Source organism: Nicotiana tabacum, chromosome 1, assembly GCF_000715075.1.
Source record: "Nicotiana tabacum cultivar K326 chromosome 1, ASM71507v2, whole genome shotgun sequence".
NCBI lineage: Eukaryota > Viridiplantae > Streptophyta > Magnoliopsida > Solanales > Solanaceae > Nicotiana > Nicotiana tabacum.
In genome coordinates, this window is record NC_134080.1 from 59,735,579 (window position 1) to 59,748,291 (window position 12,713).

The window sequence follows — 12,713 nt, forward strand, 5'->3', positions numbered from 1 at the left end:
AGGGAATGGGAATTATAGTTAACAGTTTTTTTAAATTTTTACTTTTTTAAATATTAAATATTTAATAGTTAATTAATTTATTAATTTTTAGCCTACGGGCCAGCCCAAGCCCAACCTCGATCAAACTTCAAGGAGTAGCGAACTGACTTGGGCCGGAGCTCAAAAAATCTCAGCCCAACCCTACTTAAATAACGGGTTGGGTTGGAATGATTTTGAGGGCTCTAACGATATGTATGTCAATAAAGTGTCCGCTTGAAGTCAAAAGGAGATTTTTATAGTTGTCCGAATCTTCCAGTCTTATTCCACACCAAAAGAAAAAAAAGAAATTGACCATTTATTACATTAAAGAAGAAATTAAATTCAGCTTAACCTCAACGCAACTTCTAGAAAAGCCATTATCACATTTATCAACCCATTTTCTTTACTCAAGCACAAGTACACAAACAATAATATCTCACTGAACTATAGATCTGGGATTCGGAGCAACTTTTGAAGAAGAAGAAACTTAGGTTAATCACTGAAAAAGCAGAAAAAAATGTCGTGGCAAACATATGTAGATGATCACTTGCTGTGTGAGATTGAAGGTAACCATCTCACATCTGCTGCTATTATTGGTCAAGACGGCACCGTTTGGGCTCAATCCGCCAATTTTCCTCAGGTTTCCTTTCTATACCCACTTCCAATTTTGCTAGATTTCATATGTTTCTGCTCTTACTCAGATTCAAGCGGTTCAGATTTTTCTTATTTAGGTATTTTGTTGAATTATTGCATTTTTGGTGGACTAGAATAAAAAAATTGGGATGCGCCTTGGCGAAGGTTCTGGTGCTTTATTTATTTATTGGGGGTAGCTTACAGACGTTGGGTTTAAAGAAAGGAGAAACAAAGTAGTTTAGATGATTATTTGTTATTGGAATGAAATGGATCTGAACAGAGCAGAGTGGATAGTCATACAGAGGATTCATATAGTTGACCTCAGCTAATTTGGGATTGAGGAGTAGCTGACTGATATTTGTGTACCTCAGCCTAGTTTGCTCTTGGGATATAAGTTTCCTTTGTTTAATATCTATGTTGATTTTATCTATTTGCTGAGCGCTGAATGTGGTTCTAATTAAGAATATAGAGAAAAATTATTGAAGTGGAAGTAAGCAGAAAAATATTTAAACACAGAATTTTGGAAGCGTGCTAGGAAGGAATATTAGGTTATTTGGCTCTTCTAGTGCCCTGTAGGTGCTTAAAACCTATAGAAGAAAACCAAGATGATTTCTTCCCGCCTAAGCCTTGGTGAGCAGAGTTACTTGGTATCTGTATTGGTTGGGGGAGGGGTGTAGGAGGTATCCAGTGGAATTGTCAATGTCCGGTAAGCTGGTCCAAACACCACCGTTATAAAATTTAGGAAGTTTACAGGGTTGGGACCTTCTCTGTGAAAATTGAGATGTAAAACCTCATGCAATATTGGTGAGAGGAATTACATGGAGTGAGGTTAAGAAAGCTTCAAGCTTTACATTTCCCCCATACTTTTCTAGTTGTTAAACCTTCTGTCAGCTTCACTCCAGTTGATCCTATCAGTGAGAGATCCACATATATTTAGTTGAGCAGAGAATTGTGTGCTAATCCAACATGGAGCGGAACCCGTCTCCAGTTTTTATATTTTCTTTGGAGAGTGTGATAAGGGAGAGTGTAGTCTGGTGAAGAACATGTCAAAAAACAAGAGAGAATGGTGAGAGCCTACCTAGTTGAAAAGGCTAAACTAGAAGATGGGAGCAAGTGGCCCAAAGAAGAAGAAGAAGGTTGACGTGAAAAAGAATACTAAGCCAAAGAAGAAAAAATATAAAGGGATAACTCAATGATTATTTCTCTCCAGTTAAACTTTTATTAAGAGGTCTAGTCTGATTAAACCTCAAGATTCTTAGGAAGAGATTTTTTTCTGGCTGGAAACAATGGGGATCAGAGCCAGGAAGGGGATATAATTTCTGATTGATTGTGCTGAAGTTTCAGGTTACAGCTACACCACTTTAGCTAAGTAATTGAGAAACTTAGCTTTTACGGTTGCTGTTCTCCACTTGTTTTATGCTAGTGTCTGACGGTTGCATCTTATAGGTGTGGTTAATCTGATGCTGTAATGTAGAAAATTGAAATGGTGTTTTTTTCTCTTCTTTCATTTTGCGATCTTTTCTCTTCATTTCTCTGACCTGCTCACCACCATTCCCTTGGAATGGTGATGAGTAAAGAAGGGATGGGTGGACATAACCGCCTGTGGGTCTTAAATTGTCTATTATTGGAGTATTGTTAACTCATTGATTTTATGTATTATGGCAGTTCAAGCCAGAAGAAATAACAGGCATAATGAAAGACTTTGTTGAACCTGGAACACTTGCTCCAACTGGTTTATATCTCGGGGGAACAAAATACATGGTGATTCAGGGAGAGCCAGGAGCGGTGATCCGAGGGAAGAAGGTACATGATCTTTGTTTTTTAAAGCTTGAATTCCCATTAGTCTCCTTGCATACACATCTTATCTAAAGTGGGCATGGAAACTCCGTAACTCACTTGCGCCTCCTTGAGATGCTTGAACGACCTGCTGGGTTGAGCAAATCTTTATCCCTTTTCCCAAGTGATACAAGCTATCTACAGATTTCCCATTGAATGTTAAATAATTAGTTATCATCCTGGTATCTTTTGGTGATGGTAATGAAATAAATGGTACTTGTCGAGTTCTATATATATATATATATCTTTGTGGCGATTTGCTTTGGATTCATTGTAATGTCATCTTGGCTTTCTGCTTGGTTATTTTCAGGGTCCAGGTGGTATCACTATTAAGAAGACCAACCAGGCTTTGATCATTGGAATATATGATGAGCCAATGACTCCTGGCCAGTGCAATATGATTGTTGAAAGGCTTGGTGACTATCTTGTTGAGCAAGGCCTCTAGGCATATTATTGGTAGGTTGATTTCTGGACCTCTTTTTGCCATTAGTATCAAATCCCTTCGTCTCTTTTATCACCTTATGATGAGTTGGATCTTTTGCAGTGTAATAGTATTCTACATAATTGTGGCTGTTAAGAAGTCATGCTTGCTGCTTACATGAGGAGAAGTTTGTAATGGTGAACTGCTTTATCATTGTATTTCTTTTTTCTCTGGTTTTACTGATAAGCTTTTGTCATTGAGCACTTGGTTGGTTATATATAATGAAATGGCTTAAATTTGGATTTTTGATCTATTGGTTAGATTGACATTGTTTGGTTGTGTTGTTTATACTTTGGCTATAAATTCGTTAATAAAAATAATGTGCAATGTGCTCAGCGGCTTCTTTCAAGCAGATTGTCGGACTGGTTTTTGAGTCACAGCGTAATGCAGGAGTTTTAACCTTTATGTATGAGAGAAATAAGTGACTTGTGTGAATTTATATTGACATCGTGGATATAAGAATGAACCCCAAATAGGGATATTACTATACAAAGTTAACAGCCAAATTATCTATTGCTTAATAGAAGGGACTTTTACAAACTTATACTTGAAAGATGAAAGCTCATGTTCTATCTGAAAAGAAAATGACATGATCCAAAAGTATTAATTTTGGAAGAATAAAATTGTATACCCAGAAGTTACGGAAAATAATTGTAATTTGGACGTATTAAAATAGAAGTTAACTCCTCAAACGTAAATAGTTGATCGTCAAGTAAGCATGTGTGTTTTAACAAATTGAGCTTCTGATCAGTTGAAGCCCATAGCTTTGATATCTCAAAATTATACAATCGTTTAGTAGTTATATTCCCACAAGGAAAGATAAACGACCATAATAAGAGGAATTAAACACGAGGTTCTATGAGGTTTCCCCCTCCCCCCCCCCCTTTCTTTGGTACGTAAGTTGATATTATTCGTAATATTAGTAGATAGTGGAAGGCTTTACTATCCTTGGTTACATGGTTTCAAGGTAGTTATTAACAAAAGATGTGTTTGCTAAAGTAGTGGTACATACAAAATTCGGTCCCAATTTCTTTTTCATCTTCCTAATACACGTGGTTAGATCATGGATTACGCAAGGTGCTTCTTTATGTATATGTGAATTATTGGTGGCATTCCAAGCCTAAGAAGTAATAAGTAATAACAATCAATTTGAGCTAGCATATATGTCATATAGTGGTGAATCACAGGTCATCCCAAGTAGAGGCAACTTCAAGTACCTTAGGTCAGTGATCCAGGGAGAGGGAAGATCGACGGGATGTCACTCACCGTATTAGCATAGGATGGATGAAGTGGAGGTTAGCATAAGAAGTCCTTTGTGACAAGAGAGCGCCACCGATACTCAAAGGTAAGTTCTATAAAGCGGTGGTTAGACCGACTATGATGTATGGGGCTTAGTGTTGACCTGTTAAGAACTCACATATCCAGAAGATGAAAGTAGCAGAAATGAGGCTGTTGAGGTGGATGTGCGGCACACTAGGATGGATAAGATTAGAAATGATGATATCCGGGAGAAGGTGCACGTGGCTCCCATTGATGACAAGATGCGGGAAGCGAGGCTCAGATGGTTAAGACATGTTCAGAGAAGAAGCCCAGATGCTCCGGTAAGGAGGTGTGAGCGGCTGGTTGTGGAGGGCATTAGAAGAAGTAGAGGGCGGCCTAAGAAGTATTGGGGAGAGGTGATCAAGCAGGATATGACGAGGCTTCAGATTTTCGAGGACATGACACTTGATAGGAAGATGTGGAGGTCGACTATTAGGGTTGTAATTTAGGAGGTAGTCGAGTCTTGCCTTACTTCGTACCTTTGTGAGACTAGTCTAGTAGGGGTTTTGTCTTAGATAGCTAGTGGTAATTTTGTGTCTTACTATTTCGGTTTTCAATGCAGGACCTATTTTACTAGCTATCACTTTTGCTTTGCATCTTTCTTCTGGATTTCATGTTCCCATTTTTCCTATAATTTCCGTGGTGATACTAATATTGTCTCCTTTTGTCTTTTTGTTTTCTTGATCCGAGGATCTTTCGGAAACAGCCTCTCTACTCCTTTGGGGTAGGGGTAAGGTCTGCGTACACACTACCCTCCCTAGACCCCACTAGTGAGATTTTACTGGGTTGTTGTTGTTGTTCGTGATTTCCATACTGAACCAACCGAACCTATATATTTTAAAAAAAAAATATTTTTAATATCTCAAAAAGAATATTTAAAGTGATGTCTAGGTTCACTTTTTTAATGGGTCTTTATATGACCAATCAATTTGAATATATTTTAATGTGTATAAAAGTAAATTAGAATAACTTTGAATATAATATTTATTATCAATGACTATCAAAATAAGTTATTTTTCTACATCTTTGAATCTGATCAAATATGCTTAGTTGACTGTTTCTTAACATTGATTTAGGAATCATTTCTTAGACGTTTCTTTACGTTACATCAGTTGGAATTTGGCTCCTTAATGGAGTTAAATGTTTTTAATGATTGTCTTTATGTTGTTTAACAGAAAAGCAACGTTAAAAAATTTGGATGAGCCTTTACTATATAAGTCCTTTGTGTGGTCACTTTGGAAAGGAGTGAAATTAGTAAAAAAAATTCTTCTTCTTTCTTTTGTACTAGGTATTCTTCTTATAAATCTTTGTTGTTTCTGCTCCTAGTTATACTAGAAGAGCTTGTTGAATCCTGGGGGATACGCCTAATATTATTTATTTCGGTGTGGGCGAAATATCCTTAAGGACAGTGTCTTTGACACGCCTCAAACTAAACCTTTTATTCTCCATAATCATCCATTTTTTTACAACAATCTTAAGGATATATTACGCTGTTATTATGGAGAATAACGTTGCTAATGTTGTTGTCGATGCTACTACTCCTGCTGCACCAATTGTTTCTGTTGCTGTTTTTGGTGGAGATAATTTTAACCGCAAGTACGCTGTGGTTGACAAAGGAAAAGAAATTGCTACTAGAAGCAGCCTTGTGGAGGAGAACAACCGTAAGAGAAAATCAAGTAACAGGTATGATAAAAGAAATGGTTATAAATCCAAAACCAACAATCAAACCTTCAAAGAAAAAGGCAACTGCTTTGTGTGTGGCACACCTGGCCACTATGTTGCTCAATGTCGAAAAAGGGTTGGGAATGATAATCCCACTAAGGCTAAAGTAAATTTGACCGAAGCCAAAGTGGATGATATAATTGTTGCGGTTGTTTCCCAAGTGAACCTTGTGGCCAATGTGAAAGATTGGGTGTTAGATTCTGGAGCCACTAGGCACATATGTGCTAACAAAAAAGACTTTGTGTCTTACACCCAAGTTGAGGAGGGAGAAGAAGTTGTCTATCTTGGTGACTCAAGAACTACTCAAGTTCTTGGAAAAGGCAAAATTCTTCTCAAACTCACATCTGGCAAAACTTTTGCATTGAATGGCGTGTTGCATGTTCCTAGTATCCGAGCCAATTTGGTCTCTATGGGATTATTAGGAAAAGTGGGGGTGAAGGTTTCTTTTGAATCTGATAAGGTCGTGTTGACCAAGAATAATAATTTTGTTGGCAAGAGTTATTATAACCATGGCTTGTTTGTACTCAATGTTATCAATGAACATGTTAGTACTTCTGCTTACTTGATTGATTTTTTTAATTTATGGCATGCTAGATTAGGACATGTTAGTTTATCTTATATTAAAAAAATGCATTCTGAAGGTCTTATTTCAAATATTAATTTTTCGAATATTGATAAGTGTGAGGTTTGTGAAGAAGCTAAACAAACTAAGAAATCATGTGCTTCAGTATTTAGAGAATCTGAATTATTAAGTTTAATTCATACAGATTTAGGAGACTTGAAACAAACTATGACTAGAGGAGGGAAAAAATATTATGTGACTTTTATAGACGATTTTTCTAGATATACAAAAGTTTATTTGTTGAGAAATAAAGATGAAGCTTTTGATAAGTTTTTAATTTATAAATCTGAAGTAGAAAATCAATTAGATAAGAAAATCAAAAGAGTTAGATCCGATAGAGGTGGTGAATTTATTTTGTTGAATGATTATTGTGAGAAAGAAGGGATAATTCACGAGATAACTCCACCATATTCTCCACAATCAAATGGTGTAGCGGAAAGAAAAAATAGGACCTTAAAGGAAATGATGAATAACATGCTTGTTAGTTCTGGTGCTTCGGATAATCTTTGGTGTGAAGCCATTTTATCTGCTTGTCATTTACAAAATAGAATTCCTTATAAGAAAACGGGTAAAACTCCTTATGAGTTATGGAAAGGGTATCCACCTAATTTGAAATATTTGAAAGTGTGGGGGTGCCTTGCTAAAGTTATGTTGCCTGATCCTAAGAAAAGGAAAATAGGATCTAAAACATCTGATTGTATGTTTATCGGGTATGCTGAAAGCAGTGCATCATATAGATTTTTAGTAGTCAAAAGTGATGTACTTGAAAATAATACTATTGTTGAAACAAAAAATGTTGAATTTTTTGAAAATATTTTTCCTTTAAAATTTGAAAAAATTTCTGATGCTCCTATTATTCCAAGTGATAATATTTCACATGTTCCAATTATTAAAAATGATTTTGAAAGTGAGGATTTAAGAAGAAGCAAAAGACCAAGGAAAGAAAAATCTTTTGGTAATGATTTTTATACTTATCTTGTGGATAATGATCCTTTAACATATTCTAAAGCTATTTCTTCGTATGATGCCTCATTTTGGAAAGAAGCTATTGATGTAGAATTAAATTCAATTTTACAAAATAAAACTTGGATTTTAGTTGATTTACCTCCGGGAGCTAAACTCATTGGTTGTAAATGAATTTTTAAGAAGAAATTCAATCCGGATGGTTCCATTGATAAATACAAAGCTAGACTTGTTGCAAAAGATTTTACCCAAAAGTAAAATATTGATTATTTTGACACTTATGCTCCTGTAACTAGAATTTTCTAGATTCGTGTTTTAGTTGCCATGACTTCTATTTATAAACTTTTTATTCACCAAATGGATGTTAAAACTGCATTTTTAAATGGTGATTTGGAAGAGGAAATTAACATGGAGCAACCTGAGGGTTGTATAGTGTCTGGACAAGAAAATAAAGTATGTAAATTGTTAAAATCTTTATATGATCTAAAGCAAGCACCTAAACAGTGGCATGAAAAATTTGATCAAGTATTGATTAATGATGGGTTTTCATCAATTGAAGTAGATAAATGTGTTTATACAAAATGTATAGATGGTACATGTGTTATTATTTGCATTTATGTGGATGACATGCTTATTTTTAGTCCTAGCCTTGATTTAGTACATAAAATCAAAATTTTCTTGTCTTCTAATTTTGAGATGAAAGACATGGGAGAAGCTAGTGTTATTTTAGGCATGAAAATTATAAGAGATGACAATAGTTTGATGTTGACTCAAGAACATTATGTTGAAAGAATTCTTAAAAAATTTGATAATTTTGATGTGGTACCTGTAAGCACTCCTTATGATGCTAGTAGTCAATTAAAAAAGAATAAGGGAGATGCTGTAGATCAAAATAAATATGTTCAAGTTATTGGCAGTTTAATGCATTTGATGAATTTTACTAGACCTGATATTGCATATGCTGTGTGTAGATTGAGTAGATATACTCAAAACCCCAAGTCATGATCATTGGAATGCATTAGTAAAAGTAATGAAATATTTGAGAGGTACCATGAAATATGGTATTAAATATAGTGGATTTCCCACTGTACTAGAAGAATACATTGATGCTAACTGGATCTCTGATTCAGATGAGACAAAATCCACTAGTGGTTATGTGTTCACCCTCGGTGGGGGTGCTGCAGCATGGAAATCAGTTAAACAAACAATAATAGCTAGATCTACCATGGAATCTGAGTTTGTGGCATTGGAATTAGCTGGCAATGAGGCCGAGTGGTTAAAGAACCTTTTGGCAAGTATTCCACTAGGAATTAAACCGGCATATTCTGTGTCGATGCATTGTGATTGCCAAGCTGCAATAGTCATTGCCAAAAACAAATCCTTTAATGGGAAGAGTAGACATATCCGATTGAGACATAATGTGATAAAGCAGCTGCTGAGAGATGGAATTATTTCCATAGATTATGTGAAGTCAGAAGTGAATTTGACCGATCCTCTGACTAAACCTTTGGGAAGAAAATTAATATCTGAAACATCGAGGGGAATGTGACTTTTGCCAATTTGAGTTATATCAACTATGATGGTAACCCAACCTATGTGATTGGAGATCCCATAAAGTAGGTTCATATGGGTAATAACAAGTCATTAGTTGATCAAATGTGCACTATTAAATTATATCCCTTCCTATGGTGTATGTGTGTATATAGTGCAAGTCTGCAAGGAATGAGAGGCTGAGTTATTAAACTCTTAATCTATTAATCCATAGTCTTTTATAGGTGGTGTATTGTGATGCAGAATACACTTGATGGATGAACCTATATGAGTGTGGAGTGGGGCCGCTCCTATGAAATTTATGGCAAAAAATTTCTAGAGCACTCATGAAAACCAAGCGCGCGCATGACCTATTAGCGCAAAACCGCGACAAACAACAAAGTGTGTGCCGGTATAATGTGATAGGTAAGACACTAAACTTACAAAAGAATTCTTGGTTCATAGAAGTTCTAAACTTCACCAATTGTTCTGTAAGTTTAATCTTATTTTATCTAGGTTTGGTTCATAGTCCAAGAGACACCAGATTTCATGCATTATGCTCATTTGTGAAAATCCAGCGAAATTTGTTATTTTTTGTTATAATATTCTTTTTGAGCTATGTGGGGGATTGTTAAAAAAATAATATTTTTAATATCTCAAAAAGAATATTTAAATTGATGTCTAGGTTCACTCTTTTAATGGGTCTTTATATGATCAATCAATTTAAATATATTTTAATGTGTGTAAAAGTAAATTAGAATAACTTTGAATATAATATTTATTATCATTAAATGACTATCAAAATAAGTTATTTTTCTACATCTTTGAATCTGATCAAATATGATCTTAGTTGACTGCTTCTTAACATTAATTTAGGAATCATTTCTTAGACGTTTCTTTACGTTACATCAGTTGGAATTTGGCTCCTTAATGGAGTTAAATGTTTTTAATGATTGTCTTTATGTTGTTTAACAGAAAAGCAACGTTAAAAATTTGGATGAGCCTTTATGGCTTAGATTCATTATCAGATGGGTACTTTCTGTTTTTGGACTATATAAGTCCTTTGTGTGGTCACTTTGAAAAGGAATAAAATTAGTAAAAACTTTTCTTCTTCTTTCTTTTGTGCTGGATTTTCTTCTTATAAATCTTTGTTGTTTTTGCTCCTAATTATACTAGAAGAGCTTGTTGAATTCTGGGGATACACCTAATATTATTTATCTCGGTATGAGCAAAATATCCTTAAGGACAATGTCTTTAACACGTCTCAAGCTAAACCTTTTATTCTCCATAATCATCCAATTTTTATATGTATTTAAGCGGTTCTTCTGCAAATGTACAACCAAATAAACAGTTTGCACCTGCATTATTCAATATTATGAACAAGTCTGTTCAATTAACATTTTCAACTTTATTTCTAGTCACATATCGTTAGATAAAATAAGAGTGGTGTTGCATAAACGGTCGTTGTTTGATTATAATTTTCTCGAATATCTCTTAGATGTGCTTCTAATATGTTCAAGTTATTATGTATAATTTTTTTTACGTTTTCAAATATATATATATATATATATATATAATTCTTAAAAATAATCAATTCTTGTATTACAATTTCAGTATTAGTTTGCGAACCACGATACCTTAAGAGGTAATTAAAAAAGCGAATGTGTAAAATCAATTAGTTACATAGCACCCTATTTGTTTACCCTTAAAATTAGATAACAATTGAATTTGTACATGGTATTAAGGATACGTGATATAACTTAATACAAATTAAGAAGACATGTTAATGTTGAAATTAACGATAATAAAATAAATGCAAACCACAATATTGAACACCCTTAGCTTCTGAGTGTGATCAACCGCGAGCCAAGAAATGTCTCAACTAGTGTTAGAACGGAACAACAAGATAATAAGAACTATAAATGATCAGTATATTATTGTCTTTTTGCGTGTTACCGTATGTCCTACAAATGATCAAAACCCCCATTTATATAATGGGGGTGTTCTATTTTTGGTATAATTCTATACAATGTAAAAAATCTCATGATTTGCTAATTAATTGGCATCTTCTTGATACGTGCCGAGATTTTCGCCGTGATCCTCGACGGATTGCAGATATTTTGGTTTTCCGTTATTTGGTTCGGTAAGTTTCCCTCGATCTTGCTCGGTCTCTGGGTCACGGACTCGACGATCTAAATTTGCGTCTTGGTTCGATATAACCCGAACTCGAACTTTGACCTGCCATATTTCAGCCTAGATTGGTCTAACAATGGACGAACCCGGTTTCGACCGTATACAGATAGTCCCCTCATTTTTCGGAGGGAAGATGACGAGAAACAATATGAACTTCCGAACCTCGCTTCGATATATCATGACGTAAGCGACAAAAGGTTATTGAAACATCCTGTCGGTCCAGTATCCAAGGCATTAAATGTGTGTCAGTGTTGGTCGGCCACTACTGGTTTTGAATTGTCATTAGCTAACTATAAATACCTCAACTTTCATTCATCCAAACTTTATGTTAAAAAAAAGCTTCTTCTACTCTTGTTCTTTAAGAATCTCTTCATTCTCCAACTTTCTTGCCAAGATTTCTTGAACCTTTTGCAACATCCTTCTTTCCTTTATCTCTGTTTTAAAATGGCGAAAACTTCTAAAACTGTTCCACAGAAAGAAAAAGCTTCTTCGTCACGGCCTGGCAGCGACGGGATTGTGGCGGAGCTACTCCCTGATGAGTTTGTTCCCGGAGGGTGCCCGATCGGTGCTGATTTCAAGATAAAAAAACTTCCTCGGTACTGGGTCTATGTGAGTCGGTCTCGAGATATATATGTACAATCACCTATGATCTCCTCGCCAAGGTTAAAGAGGATTGTAACTGGGCCGATAAACAAGTGGTGGTGCCCTCGCCAAAGGAATTAATTACCACCCACGTGGAGGGCTTTTTAAGTGTTTACACTTACCCCTTCACGTTGGGTCCCTTAGATCCAATCATTATTGCCTTCTACAAGAGGTACGAAGTGACCCTCGGTCAGATTCACCCCTCTTTCTGGAGATAATGATTCTTCTTCATTTTTTAGTAAATTAAATCGAGGGATAAGCCTTCACCCTCGATCATCTTATGCTCCTGTATAGTCCCCGACTATATCGTGAGGGGCTAATCAAACTTGCTCACCGGGTCACCAGGGCCCCGTTATGGAGTATAGATGAGGATCGGGACTGGGGCTGGATGGACCAATTTGTTCGAGTGAGGACCTCGGACTTGATCCCTACCGAGGATATTCCATTTCCCAAGAAATAGAACATAAAGCTTAAGTATAAATTCTCCTTAAAAACTTTATTTATTGTTTTTTCTCTTTCCTTCCTTCTTATCGGTGTTTTAATGGTGCAGCTGTGTCTCGGATGCCGGATGTAGTTCCTCAACTCAAAGAGTGGGTCTATGGCCTGGTGTCACAAAGACCATACCATATTCCGAGCGCGCATGGCGCGAATTGTCGAAGGGTCGGGGGGAGGCTCGTAATCATGGTAAGTTTTCTTTTCTGATGTAATAATGTTTAATTTCCTCCTTGTATTGTCGAATTCTTATTGGTTCTG

The 12,713-nt window shown here is 35.7% G+C and overlaps 1 protein-coding gene across 1 annotated transcript; it reads left to right on the top strand.

Moving 5' to 3' along the window:
* Positions 1–366: 366 nt before the first annotated feature.
* Positions 367–3,219, top strand: LOC107829930 (profilin-2). The gene is made up of 4 exons (XM_016657403.2): positions 367–658; positions 2,317–2,454; positions 2,798–2,943; positions 3,032–3,219. Exons 1-3 carry the CDS (start codon positions 536–538, stop codon positions 2,930–2,932), a joined length of 396 nt encoding a protein of 131 aa, XP_016512889.1. The 5' UTR covers positions 367–535; the 3' UTR covers positions 2,933–2,943; positions 3,032–3,219.
* The last annotated feature ends 9,494 nt before the right edge of the window (positions 3,220–12,713 follow it).